Source organism: Mastomys coucha, unplaced genomic scaffold, assembly GCF_008632895.1.
Source record: "Mastomys coucha isolate ucsf_1 unplaced genomic scaffold, UCSF_Mcou_1 pScaffold3, whole genome shotgun sequence".
Lineage (NCBI taxonomy): Eukaryota > Metazoa > Chordata > Mammalia > Rodentia > Muridae > Mastomys > Mastomys coucha.
The window spans coordinates 12,484,440-12,497,700 of record NW_022196909.1 but is presented as its reverse complement, the minus strand read 5'-3'; the positions used below and the strand labels follow the sequence as shown (position 1 = coordinate 12,497,700).

General features: G+C 43.0%; 1 protein-coding gene across 2 annotated transcripts in view; it reads right to left on the bottom strand.

The window, feature by feature from the left end:
- Positions 1-13,261, bottom strand: part of Mcu (mitochondrial calcium uniporter) — a 170,693-nt gene that overhangs the window by 33,888 nt on the left and 123,544 nt on the right. For both annotated transcript variants that reach the window (XM_031348337.1, XM_031348338.1), the window contains exon 2: positions 12,461-12,530. In XM_031348337.1, coding sequence (XP_031204197.1) covers positions 12,461-12,530 — 70 coding nt within the window. The remainder of the gene's footprint in view (positions 1-12,460; positions 12,531-13,261) is intronic.

Below are 13,261 nucleotides of genomic sequence, written 5' to 3'. Positions count from 1 at the left end.
GAGAGAGAGAGAGAGGGAGAGGGAGAGGGAGAGGGAGAGGAAGAGGGAGAGAGGAGGCAGACACTGGTCCACTGCTAGTAGCATGGTGTACCTTGTCCAACAAAGCCACACCTCATAATCCTTCTAATCCTTTCAAACGGTTGTACTTCCTAGTGACTAAGCATTTACATATATGAGCCTATGGGGGCCATTCTATGCAAACCACCTCAGGTATCCCCTCTCCCTGTGCTCTACTAAAGATTAAGTAAGAGATTCAGTATTTTATTTTGGTTTTATAAAAATGAAATCCTGCCAGGTATGGTGTCAAATTCCTTTAATTCCTGCACTCAAGAGGCAGAGGTAGGTAGACCTCTGTGAGTTTCAGGCCAGCCTGAGCTACATGAAAGCACAATGAGACAGTGACAAAAACAAACAAGCAAAAAGAAAATAAAACCTCATCTTAATGCTCTATATTTTTATTTTAAAACAATACATTTGATGTGCCGTTGGGAGCACCTTTAATTATACTTTGATTCTCAGCCCATTTTAATTCCTGACTGATGAAAAACTAAGCACACAGTCAAGTACAGACAGTGGAACAGTAGCAAAATTAAGGGTCCCAGGGTCTCAGACTTGGAAGGCAACACTGAAGTAAAAAGAAATTATAAAAAGTTTTATATGCAAATTGTTTTTGTTTTTTTTTTTAGGAAACTAAGCTAAAGAAGTCTACAATTCATCAGGTTCTTAGAGGTCAATAAATCAAAAATGCCAAGAAATGCCATCTGAAGTTGTATAATGTAATGTCTCAAGAAAGAGAGTCTGGGATGGGGACTCATTGTGGGAATCAATGTCTGTGGTCAGGCATTTAAACACAACTGCCCCGTGTCCCCTTACCTGTCATTCAACCCTGCTCATGGTACTCGAGGCAGCTGAAAAGACTCAATGAAAACATAGGGGAGGCATTTCTGGCTTAGGAGTTTCTTTTGCTTTTCCTAGAATCGGGAGTCTAAAATTATATCACACATACCCTAAGAAAATTCCCAGTTATCCCTTTGATTATCACAAGAGCAAAACTGACTTGTTCCACTCAAGGCAAAGAGGAGAAAAGAGCATCAGTTCAGCATGGATGCTAGCTAAGCATCCCCTGGAGTTGCCATGGGGATGGAGATGGTCAGTGATGGTTTCATGGTGTATCACGAAACATCACCCTCTTCCTGCTGACCGTGCTTCTTGAAGATTTACGTTCCCACGAAAACCAGCACCCAGTGTTTATAGTAACTGTTACGGTTAGGTTAAACGGCCAACTAGACATAACCTAGAGTCATCTGGGAAACAAGTCTCAGAGACGGCTTGTCTAGATCAGGTTGGCCTGAGGATGCATCTGCCAGGGAGTTTCTAATGGTGTTGGGTGGGGTGGGCAGGCTTGACGTGCTTGTGGTGGAACCATTCCCAAGCTTTGGGCCTAGGAGCGGGTAAGAGCAAGAAAATGAAGTAGGTACTGAAGGAGGCATGAGTTCACTTCTCTCTGCCCTGGGCTATGGAAGTCATGTGACCTGCTGCTTCCTCAAAATGATGGTCTATGACTGGAATTGTGATAAACACTTTCTGCTCTAAGTCGCCGAGTCAAGGTGTTCTATCACAGCGGGAGAAAAGGGAGTGGAAATAGCTCTGCTCAGGATCACGAAAACCTTGGAAATAATCAAGGGGACAGGTAAGACTATGGCATATTCAAGGGACAGACTACTTACTGTTTGGTGCTAAAGAGAAAAACAAAAGCCAAACCAACCAACCAACCAACCAAACAAACAAACAAACAAACAAAACCCCACACTGTCTCCCCATCCCAGACTCTCTTTCTTGAGACATTAAATTATTCAACTTCAGATGGCATTTCTTAACATTTTTTTGACCTCTGAGAACCTGATGAATTGTAGACTTCTTTAGCTTAGTTTCCTAAAAAAAAAAAAAAAAAATTAAGCAATTTGCATATAAAACTTTATGTATAATTTTGCTTTACTGCAGTGGCAAATAACTCTGAAAAGTAAATGCTCATATCTGAAAAGAGGTCTAGATATCTGAAAAGTAAATGCTCAAGAAAGCTGAATTCTTTTCTCATTTTAAACCAAAGTCATGAATATTTCTTGTTTATTTGAAGAAGAAATAAATCAGCTGGGCAGTGGTGGCACATGCCTTTAATCCCAACACTCTGGAGGCAGAGGCAGGTGGATCTCTGTGAGTTCAAGGCCAGCCTGGTCTACAGAGTGAATTCTGGACACTCAGGGCTACACAGCAAAACACTGTCTCAAAAAAAAAAAAAAAAAAAATCAAACCAACAAAGAAATAAATCATACAACATCTAAAAAGTAATTCTAAAAATTCAATTTAATAAAATTTAATTATATATAAAGGATCACTTCAAGGCTGTTATTATTTGACTGGAGTAAAGAAAACAAATGTCCAGGTATGATGTGATGGTCCATGGCAGTGATCCCTATATTGGGAAATTGAGACTGGATAACTATGAGTTCAAGGCCAGTATTGAGCTAAGCAGTGAAACCCTGTGTCAAAACCAAAGACAATGCAAAACCCCAGACAAACAGACAAGGACATCATCACCCAAGGGCTTGGCTTTGGAACTTGATAACTTGCAGATCCTTCTTGGTACTGGAGGTCTTGTGCCTTGCTCTTTAGATATGGCGGCAGCTCTACCAAATGACAAGCTTGATGGGGGGACCTGAGGCCTGTTATTCTCATGGTTAGAATCTTACCACCGTTCTGATGCAGGGTCACAAATAGGGAGATTACAAACTCACATCTCAACTTTGGGTTTTCTGAATGGGGGTAATCTTCCCTGCTCTGAGGGGTTTCTCAACACCTGCAGACAGACTATTCCACAAGTGATCCTCTACAGGGGTACTTCCTCCAGCTGTGGGAATCCACTTGCTTGTCCTTGTCTAATTATCTAGTTGGGAGACAGCTCAGCTCCAGGGCTTATCATCTTTCTGTCAAACCAGTAATAACTGGTGTGAGGTCAAATGAGAAGACCACACTCATTCATGGTGCCCCAAACTCTCCCAGGTGACTTCAGTCAGGACTGAATAACTCCTAAACCCATCCCATCTCTCCTCTCAGGAATACAAAATTCCCACCCAAAGCCTAAGAAAAGAACTTTGTATTTCAATCTGCTCTGTGGATTGAAAAAACCCTCAAAGCCTTCATGCTCAAGGCATGGACACCTGTGCAACGTGCCGGACTTCACTTTGGCCTGTAAGAGGCCTCTTACAGAGCCAGCACGGACTGGAAGAGTAAAGCAATGTGCTGTTACACTGGCAGAGCTGCTTTCTCCCTGACAACCAAAGTATCTATGTTGCTAAGTATGGAGAATGTGCCATCTGTGTAGAGTACCGAGATCTTCCTTCCAGTCAAAAAAAGGCCTTCTTCCTCCCTAGTGGGTATTTTAGCAAAGAAATGGAATGTTTCTTCAAAGACGGAGGTGGCCAGTCATAGTGAGAGCCCTTTCAGTTTCCTCCAGAACCCATCCATTAAAGATTTTTTTGTTTGGTTGTTGGTTTTGTGTGTGTGTGTGTGTGTGTGTGTGTGTGTGTGTGTGTGTATGTGTGTGTGTGAGCATACAAATCAACAGAAACAACAGGATCTAAATGCTTAGAGCAAGGCTGGAGAGTTCATCAAGCTGCATTTGGGAGAGAAATGAGAGTTTCTAATTCCCTCAAAATATTGAGAAGGATTCCGTCACCTGAAATCTGACACAAGTTTGCTTCGCCCCAAGCTAAGCATGTAGGGTTCACATCCTTTCCAATCTAGTGTGGCCGTTCTTCCCTACAATGCGAACAGCCAGGCTTACCACGTCCTTCAAGAGAGGGCTTCTGTGATGCAACACATCTACCCTTATATTTTGGTAAGGATTCAAATTGAAACTACTTTTTACAAAAAATGTCCAAGCTGTTGGACATGTCTTTTAAATAGAAAAATATACGGTACCTTAGGACGTAAGGCTCTGCAATCTGTCACCTTCATGCTAGACAGATTCCTTACTCTCTCTTTTGTGGTCACATGTCTTTTTAAAGTGAGGGTGAAAGATGTATACTTGGTATGTGTCCTTGGTATGGTAGTTGTAGTTGATATGTAGTCTATGTAGTTGATATGTGACATATACTCAATATATTGTATGTATACTCAATATATGAGACGTATCTGATATGTGATGTGGTTACTCAATATGTGATATATGCACTCTGTATGTAGCATGTGTACTTGATATGTGATATATGCTCTCTACATGTGGCATGTTTTGATATGTGATGTATGCACTCTATATGTGACATATGTACTCGATATGTGATATATGTACTTTATATGCAACATGTGTATTTTATATGATATGTGTATTTGATATGTGATATGTGCACTCTGTATGTGACATGTGTACTCGATATGTGATATATGCACCCAATACATGACATGTATACTTGATATGTGATATATGCACTCTATCTATGACATGTATACTAGATATGTGCACTCTGTATGTGACACATGTATGTGATATATGCACTCAATACATGACATGTATACTTGATATGTGATATATGCACTCTATATGTAAAATGTGTACTTGACATGTGAGATATGCACTCTATCTATGACATGTGTACTAGATATGATAATAACAATAAAGAATTCTAGCTGTGCATGAGTAGTCACTAACAGTGCCATTCAATTCAAAATATCTTTCCCCCTTAGAACAGTTTTATAAGTGACATGCACTGGCTGTGATGGCTATGCTTCTATAGTCCTAGTACTCAGGTGGCTGAGGCAGGGGGATCACTGAGGTCTAGGTCAGCCCAAGCTATATAACAAGACCTATCTCAAAAAACCCAAGAAACAGATAAAGAGCTAATCGTGGTTTTTGATTTGACTACATCTGGAACCCACTAAAACCCACACATCTAGGCTTGCCTGTGGGACATCTTCTTGACTTGATCCTTTGAGGTCAGAAGACCCACCCGAAATCTGGGCCACACCTTCAGGCGGCAGCCCATATAAAAAGGACATGGAACAAGGAAGCTTTTGCATTTTGCCTGCTTGTCGTCATTCTTGCTGGCAAGTTCATCTATCCTGTTGCTGAGGCATGCTGGTGTTAGAACCTACTTCTTTAGGACTAAGATGTAGACTGAAGATCAGCTGAGACATCCAGGCTCAGGGACTGAACAACTACTGGACTGTTGGATTTTTCCACTAGGAAGTCTGTAAGTCACTCTAATAAATATCCCCTTTTAGTGTCTATGCATGCATTCTATCCTTCTGTTCTTAGAGAGAACCCTGACTAATACAGAACTCTGACAACTCAGTTATAAGAAGGTCAATGTCTCTTTCTCCTGCTACCTGCTGCTAGATGTTTTCTAGACATGACAGGGAAGCTGCAGCCATGGCTGCCTAACCAAGCCCTATATAGTTAGAATACCAGTTGACATGCCAACATGCACAGCAGAAACTTCACAGACCCGAGCTCCAGATGAAGAGCTATGGGCAACTAATGGCTACTGAGAGAGAGAGAGAATCAGTGTTCTCTGGACATGAGCCCCCATCACTTATCCAACCCCAAATGGTCAGTCCTTAACACATGTGTGTACTAGCTACACTAAATGAACTCAGTGGTGTGTGTGTGTGTGTGTGTGTGTGTGTGTGTGTGTGTGAAACAATCATGATTAAAGACAAAGAAGGTATGAATTTGACAGGAAGTTATGGGGGCATGGGAGGAGTTGGAGAGGAAAAAGGAAGGGGAAGAGATGATGCCAATACAGCATTAATACATGAAAGTCAAATACACGGGCGCGCGCACACACACATATGCTAACTGGGCATATACCTGGCTCTGCAATCCACTCACAGATCCTAGCCTAAGAATTGTAAATTCTTAGATGTAATTACCAATGACTAAGCAGACGATTGTGTATCACTATACAGGATCTTCATGGGCTATCATTATGAAAATTGCCCCCAAATGATTTTTATGAGGCGGTTATACTTTTTACTGATTACAGAGATCACACAGTTTCCACTGCAATTCTTATGCGGTGCCAAGTGCGTGGACCGTGTCTCTGGACAGAGAAACCGAAGGCAGTGACTCAAGCTTCCTTTCTCCATCATTTCTAGTTGGCCTTTCACTCTCCAGACAGGGAGGAAGACGGGGTCTTGGCCTACACCAGTCAGCTGACCGCACAGTCTTTACCATCACTGTCTTTCTTTCTCTAAACTCTGCTGGACTGAATGACAAATCTTCCCCAGGCTCCATGTTAGAATGCTTTCATCCCTGGCTTTCACTAACATGGAGGGGATCCCTGAAGGCTTCAAGAAGGTCCAAACTGTATGCCATAAATGCTCTGCTATTGGTCATTTACAGCTGAGGATCTGGGGCCAGAAAAATTGAAATGAGAAGCTGGAGACCACATGTCCGAGATGTAGGGGCCTTGCTATCACCGCAAGCCCTCCTCAGATCAGAAGGGCTCTTTCTGCAAGGCAAGGGCATGCTTCTCTTATGGTCTTCACTTCACGATGAGAAAGCAGGCTGTGAAGAATGACTCCCTGAGATTCATGTACTCACGCAGCAGAGCTGGCCCATCCGCGTAGCTATGTACTTGTAACATTAAGCATACCTTTGAGAGAAGACAGAGATAAGGGTTGGGTGTACAGGCATTTGCTTCCAGGCTCAAGACTTCAGCATGCCTCTTGAGTTGGGGACTGCTGCTATGGAAGCAGTCTGAGGCTTCACTCAGTCATCAAAAGTGTGTCTGACATGATGCAAGAAAAGTGAAGAACGTGTTAGACTGCTTTTGGTAGAGAAGTTAAATGTTTAAGATAATCTATGTGGGCTGGAGAGATGGCTCAGCGGTTAAAGAGCACTGACTGCTCTTCCAGAGGTCCAGAGTTCAATTCCCCGAACCACATGGTAGCTCACAAACATCTGTAATAAGCTCTGATGCCCTCTTCTGGAGTGTCTGAAGACAGTGACGGTGTACTCATACACATACAATAAATAAATATATCTTTCAAAAAGATAATCTAGGTTTTATGTCAGTTATTATATAATCACAATTAGAAGGTCTTTCAAATGATATCATTTATGAAATTATTGAGAGGCAGCATCTTTAAATTTATAATATGTGATGTATCATTTTAGGCTGTGTATTTTATTTTTTTTATTTTATTTTTCTTTTTTGGTTTTTTTGAGACAGGGTTTCTCTGTGTAGCCCTGGCTGTCCTGGAACTTACTCTGTAGAAAAGGCTGGCCTCAAACTCAGAAATTCCACCTGCCTCTGCCTCCCAAGTGCTGGGATTAAAGGCATGCACCACCACTGCCCGGTTTTAGGCTGTATATTTTAAAACAGTTCATCTTGGGATACTGAATATGACCCAGCGACAAAGACAAAGTAGAATGAATGATGCCTGACATACAGTTTAGAAGGTAACTAAACCTTCTGTACTGTATGTCAGGCAAAGCTTCTAATATACCACACTGACCTAAGGCAATATTAATTTTGCAGGTCAAAGTGAGAGGCTGAAGGTGTAGCTCAGCTGAAGGGTGTTTGCTTAGCACTTGTAAAAGCTCTGGGTTCAGTCTCCACCATCATACACACGCACACGCACACACACACACACACACGCACACACGCATGCAGGGAGGGGCGTGAAAGAAAAAGATGTATAATTGGAAGGTAGCAAGAAAACTGAGCTGCACTAAATCAAATGATGTTGTGCTTCTACTCCTTAATAACTAAGATAAGTTATGGGATTAAAAAAAACATTTATTTATTCTGTGTCTATAAGTGTCTGCAGATGTAGATGTGTGTATGCCATTGGCTTATGTATGGACGGTGGGAAGCAGGGTCCTAGGAATCAAGGCTCAGGTCATCAGACTTGTGGCAAGTGCTTTTACCCACTGAGCCATCTTGCCAACTCCAGGAAGTTTTTTGTTTTTGTTTTTGTTTTTTTTTAAGGGTAAAAATTAGTGAAAATTTGGGGAGCACTTTTTTAAAAGTTGGTATCTTGGGAGGGGGGCATCAGTCAGTAGTAACATGCCCGAACCCTGGGCTTAATACCAACAAAAGTACATACACATATAAAAATTTGTGTGATTTCATTTGTAAAGTTATTTTTAAAGTCTGTGTGTGAGAGAGAGAGAGCACGCACGCGTGAGAGAGCATGCATGCACAAATATGAGATACGCGTGCTGTGCCTGAGGAATCCAGAAGACAGTGTCTGATCCCCTGGAGCTCGAGTTGCAGGCAGTTGGGAGCCACCCGATGTGGATCCTTAGAAGCGAACTCAGGTCCTCTGCAAGAGGAATGCATGCTCTTAACACCAAGCCAACTCTCCAGCCCCTACTTTTTTTTTTTTCTGGTACAAATATTATTTTTAACCTCTTGTGGAGCACGAGGATAACCTATTAGCATCCATGATTTCAGATAACATTCAGTCATACCCCTGCACAGCTGTATCACTAGTAAATTACTGGGGTTTTTTCTTCCATATGGATTATTTATAGGAACATAGATTCAGTGATTGGTAAAATAATACACATGCCTGTAACGGCTTCATTAGCTCAGATCAATCACCATGAATACCACACCAACCAATGGCACCCGAGCTTCCTCTCTTTAAGCTTGATTTGGTTGATCTTAAAAATATAATTTCTAAACAGACACTGAGTTATAAGCACATGGACCATATAATAACTTCATAGATTCTAAAGGCTAGACATTTTTGAATGAACTATTCTTAGTTGGCACAAGCTAAGAGACTCGGCGCTGTGGATTATTTCTTACATGAAGAAAGCATCTCTTAATTGGATAGGGCTAATGTGGGCGAGCAGAGGAAAGGAATGGGATTCAGGAGTGACATATGTGCAGATGTGGCTGTGTGTGACATCAAAGACCATGTTGGAGGGATAGAAATGTGCCTGCTATAGAGGGGCTCTCCGCGGGAAGGTAGTGAGAGCTATTACAGACCTCTGGCTCTTGGCCGTGTGACAAGTTCTGCTACCTGGTGTGAATTGGTACTATTTGACACACACATGCCTCCCAGTTGCAACACAATCAAGTTCTGCTTTGTAGCTTACATATTTATCAGTGTTTCTCTGGCAGTTGTTTGTCTTCACAACACAGGAACGAGAATGCCAGGTATCATTTCCCTTGTTTTGCTTCAGCCTAATTTCCCTCTCAGTCGCCCTCTGTTCTGTAAGTGAGTGGCCACAAAAGGGTTCTGTCAGAAGCCACAAAGAAAAGGCTAAGGCACGCAAGTGAGTTTTCTGGAGATGTTGCACTGTTCTGCATGGCCTGCAATGGGTAAGCTCTGAGATGCAGGTCCTTAGATACTTCAAGCCAGGATTGTTTCTTGCTGCTGTACATGACTTTTTCTGTCACAATTGCACAGTCTAATGATTCATGGGCATCAGTCCACCCTATTGCATAAATTTCCTCCAGATCAACATGAAGATGCACTCTCATATAGGAATGCTTTATAGACGAATTGATGATTTCACAATTTCTGGTAATGATTTTTATAGAGCTCTTAAATTGAGACAAGCAATCTTAAGGCCCCTATAGAATAAGGCTATTAATAGAGCTCTGTAAACCTTCACATGTCATGGGCTAATTTCATTAGGATAAGAGCGCAGGCTTGGAACAAATTTGTAATCTAGGAAAAGCATTCATTCTAGGTCAGGTGTGCACTACAATTAAGTAAAGGCCATGTGGAACTGTTGCTTTGAACTTAGAATGAGTTTATAGAATGAAACCCTGCTTTGAACTTACTGTCTACATCCTTCTGTAACTCCCCTTTCGTGTAACATTTTATCTGTGAGGTAATTCTTTTTTTGTTTTGTTTTGTTTTGTTTTTTGTTTTTTTGAGACAGGGTTTCTCTGTATAGCCCTGGCTGTCCTGGAACTCACTCTGTAGACCAGGCTGGCCTCGAACTCAGAAATCCACCTGCCTCTGCCTCCCAAGTGCTGAGATTAAAGGGATGCGCCACCACTGCCCAGCTAGGTAATTCTTTTTTACATAGAGAATTTTTTGTCTAAAAGCTATAAAAAGCTAAAAGCAACAATAAAGTTTTGGTGTAGTCATTTCCGCGACCTCTGGTGTAATGTTGTCTACATAAATGACTTTCTTTCTTTCCTTTTCTTTTCTCTCTGGTTCACAGAGAGTTAACAAACTCCAAGCCTCCACCTGGCCAGAGAGGGGCCCCTGTGGAGGGTCCCTGAGCCAGAGAGAAAGGAGCCCTAGCAAGCAAGCCTTCTTCTTTTTAGTCCCCTGCTGCTAAGGGCAGGAGTTAATTACCAGAAGCCAGTGGCTTCTGGCCTTAGAATAGCAAAGAGTTAAAGGAAGCAAAGATGTACAATTAGTAAGCAGTTTTTGCCCCCACAATTGCTGACCCCACCCATCGCTGTGGGCCTCAGTGTACCTAGATGCTGGGCTGGCCCCCAGCAAGGTTTCCTCTGGAGGCTGAAGACTCACCAAACGTGAGCATGCATTTATGCATTCAGATAACCCAACAGCACTGGGGAAGGGATTCCTGTTACACTGTAAACTTAAACTGACAGATACGGAGGACTCTGGGGCTTGCATGATCCATTTTGGGCTTCTTCAGTTTTGGTGTTTCTGTGAGTCTGCGAGATGCTCTTTTAATGCATGCCGTCTGTGGATTAATGCTTATAGAGTTGAATTTAGAACAAGATCAAACTGAGGTTTACACACACACACACAAAAATGTTAACCCCCTAAGCCAAGCTCTGTAAATTGAAAATTTATGGTAGAAGTGGTAGTGAAAGTTAGAAAACATGAGCATAGGTCGGGGGCATCTCCAGGATGAGACATGGCCTGGGACAAGGGAGGTGCCCAAGAATCAACGGGGTTGACCTCATCTGTGACTCACTACACTGGGGATATGGAACCTGAAGAGGCCACTACCTGTATCCAGACAGGAAATCCAATGGAGCGATAGAGACACCAACCCACCCACAAAACTTTCAGCTCCAAATTTACCCTGTCTACAAGAAATGCAGGCCTAGGGGAGGGAGCAGAGACTGAGGGAATGGCCAACCAATGACTGGCCTAGTTTGACACCCACCCCATGGACAAGCACCAGTCACTAACACTACTCACAACACTCTGTTGTGCTTGCAGACAGAAGCATGTTGTCTGCCGAGAGGCTCCACCCAGAAGCTGACTCAGACAGATACAGACACCCACAAACAGTGGATGGAGCTTGGGGGCTTTTATGGAAGATTAGGAGGAAGGATGGTGGGTCCTGAAGGGGGTAGGAACTCTGCAGGAAGGCCAACAGATCAACTAACTTGGACCCTTGGGGCTCTCAGAGTCAGAACCACCAACCAAAGAACACACACGGGCTGGAACAAGGCCTCTTGCACATATGCAACAGATGTGCTGCTTGGTCTTCATGTGCGTCCTGAACAACTGGAGCCTGGGCTATACCAAAAGCTGTTGTCTGTCTGTAGGATATGTTCTTCTAGCTGGACTGCCTTGTCTGGCCTCTGTGGGAGAAGAAACACCTATTCCTTGCAGGGATACCCAGGGGGGCCCCACCTGCCCAGAGGAGAAGGGGGAAGGATTGTGGGAGGGGGAAATCAGGAGGGAGGGCAGTGAGAGAGATGTAAAGTGAATAAGTAAAAAAAAAAAAAAATTAATTAAAGAAAAAAAACCAAAGTTTTAATCCTATTGCCAGTCTTTGACACTCTGAACATTTACAAAAGACCTTGCCCTTGCCCAGAAAGTCTTCCCTATATAATCCAGACATTTTGGCCTCCCCTCTCTTTCTTCTCCTTCTCTCCTATCTCTCCCCTCCCATGGCAACTTCCCTGGTTTTTGTCGTTGGAGTCAGTGAAATTGTCCAAGGGCAGCTTCCCAATAAACCTGCATTTAATATAATCTAAACTGGCTTGAACTGGATCATTTCACCGGCAGAGAAATAACTTATCACCTGTTTCTAAACATGAATGAATCTTGAGGACCTATGAAGACTTGATGGACAAACTAGTTTTTCTTGAGTAACTCTCTGAATTTACTCTCTCCCCAGCTCCACATCCCTTCTCCAATTGTCCCCTTTCCCTGACCTCCAAGAGAACCATGAGTGGGAACACGGTTTGTAAGTCAGCAAGTGGGCTGGAGAGGTGGGCCCAGCAGGTACTCATTGCTAAGCCAGATGACCTCAGTTCAATCCTTGGGACTCACATGGTAGAAGGACAAAACTGACCCCCTCAAGTTGTCCTCCGACCTCCAAATGCATGCCGTGTCATGCATGCCCCTCACACACAAATAAATAAATGTAATAAAATTATTTATTTAAAAATAAATATATGTGTTGGCTAAAAAAGTCTGGATACACTAAGCTAAGGAGGAAAAAGAAAAACAAGTAAGACATAAAAATGGATCTGCCAGAACTCACCATCAGAGGGCGCAGCCGTACTGCAATATGCGGCTCCCACGCTCTGCCAGGAAGCCGGCCTCTGGTGTGCCTAAGAGACAAAAGCCAGGTAAGCCGTCAGGGCCAGCTGATTCTAGACATACGTGTAAGTATTATTTTCCTCATGGGAAAGCAGGAAATACAAGTAAACTGAAGCCATAAGCGGTATTCCTAGCAGCCTAGGCTATTAGCAATGAGCACACTACAAACACATCTTCGTACATAGATAGGTAGTCTCAGACTAAACAAAATGAGTCACACCTGGCAAGTATAATCTACTTGCTGACTTTTAAAAGCAATCCTGGTGAAGCATTTATCCGCTCTAGATGTCCCTGCCTCTCCATGTTAGACCCTAGACTGGCATCTCTTCCATCAGTTATGAGAACGAGGTGTACTGTGATTCAGTATCGGAGTGGGCTCTGGCTCTGGCTCTGGCTGTCTGCTTTCCTTATTAAAATCTTGGACAGGCAACCTCTGTGCTTGAGCCGAGAGCATTAGAAGGAAGTCGCAGTTGCACGCTTTTGCCGCATCTTCAAAGGGCAGTGCTGCAGTCAGGAGTCCAGACTGAAGTTCTCAGAAATAAGCTAGGTTTCGAGGAGAATACTGAATACATTTCTAACTAAGCCCTGCCTTTGGACCTCTCCCAGCCCCAAAAGAACGACAGGAGGAAGGCAGGAAGGCACAAAATAAAACCCATGCCAAGACGATCGAGACCATTTAGGATTCTGAGACAACGCGCATGTGGTGGTAACTCAGCTTTAACACAGGACGCATGAATCTCAT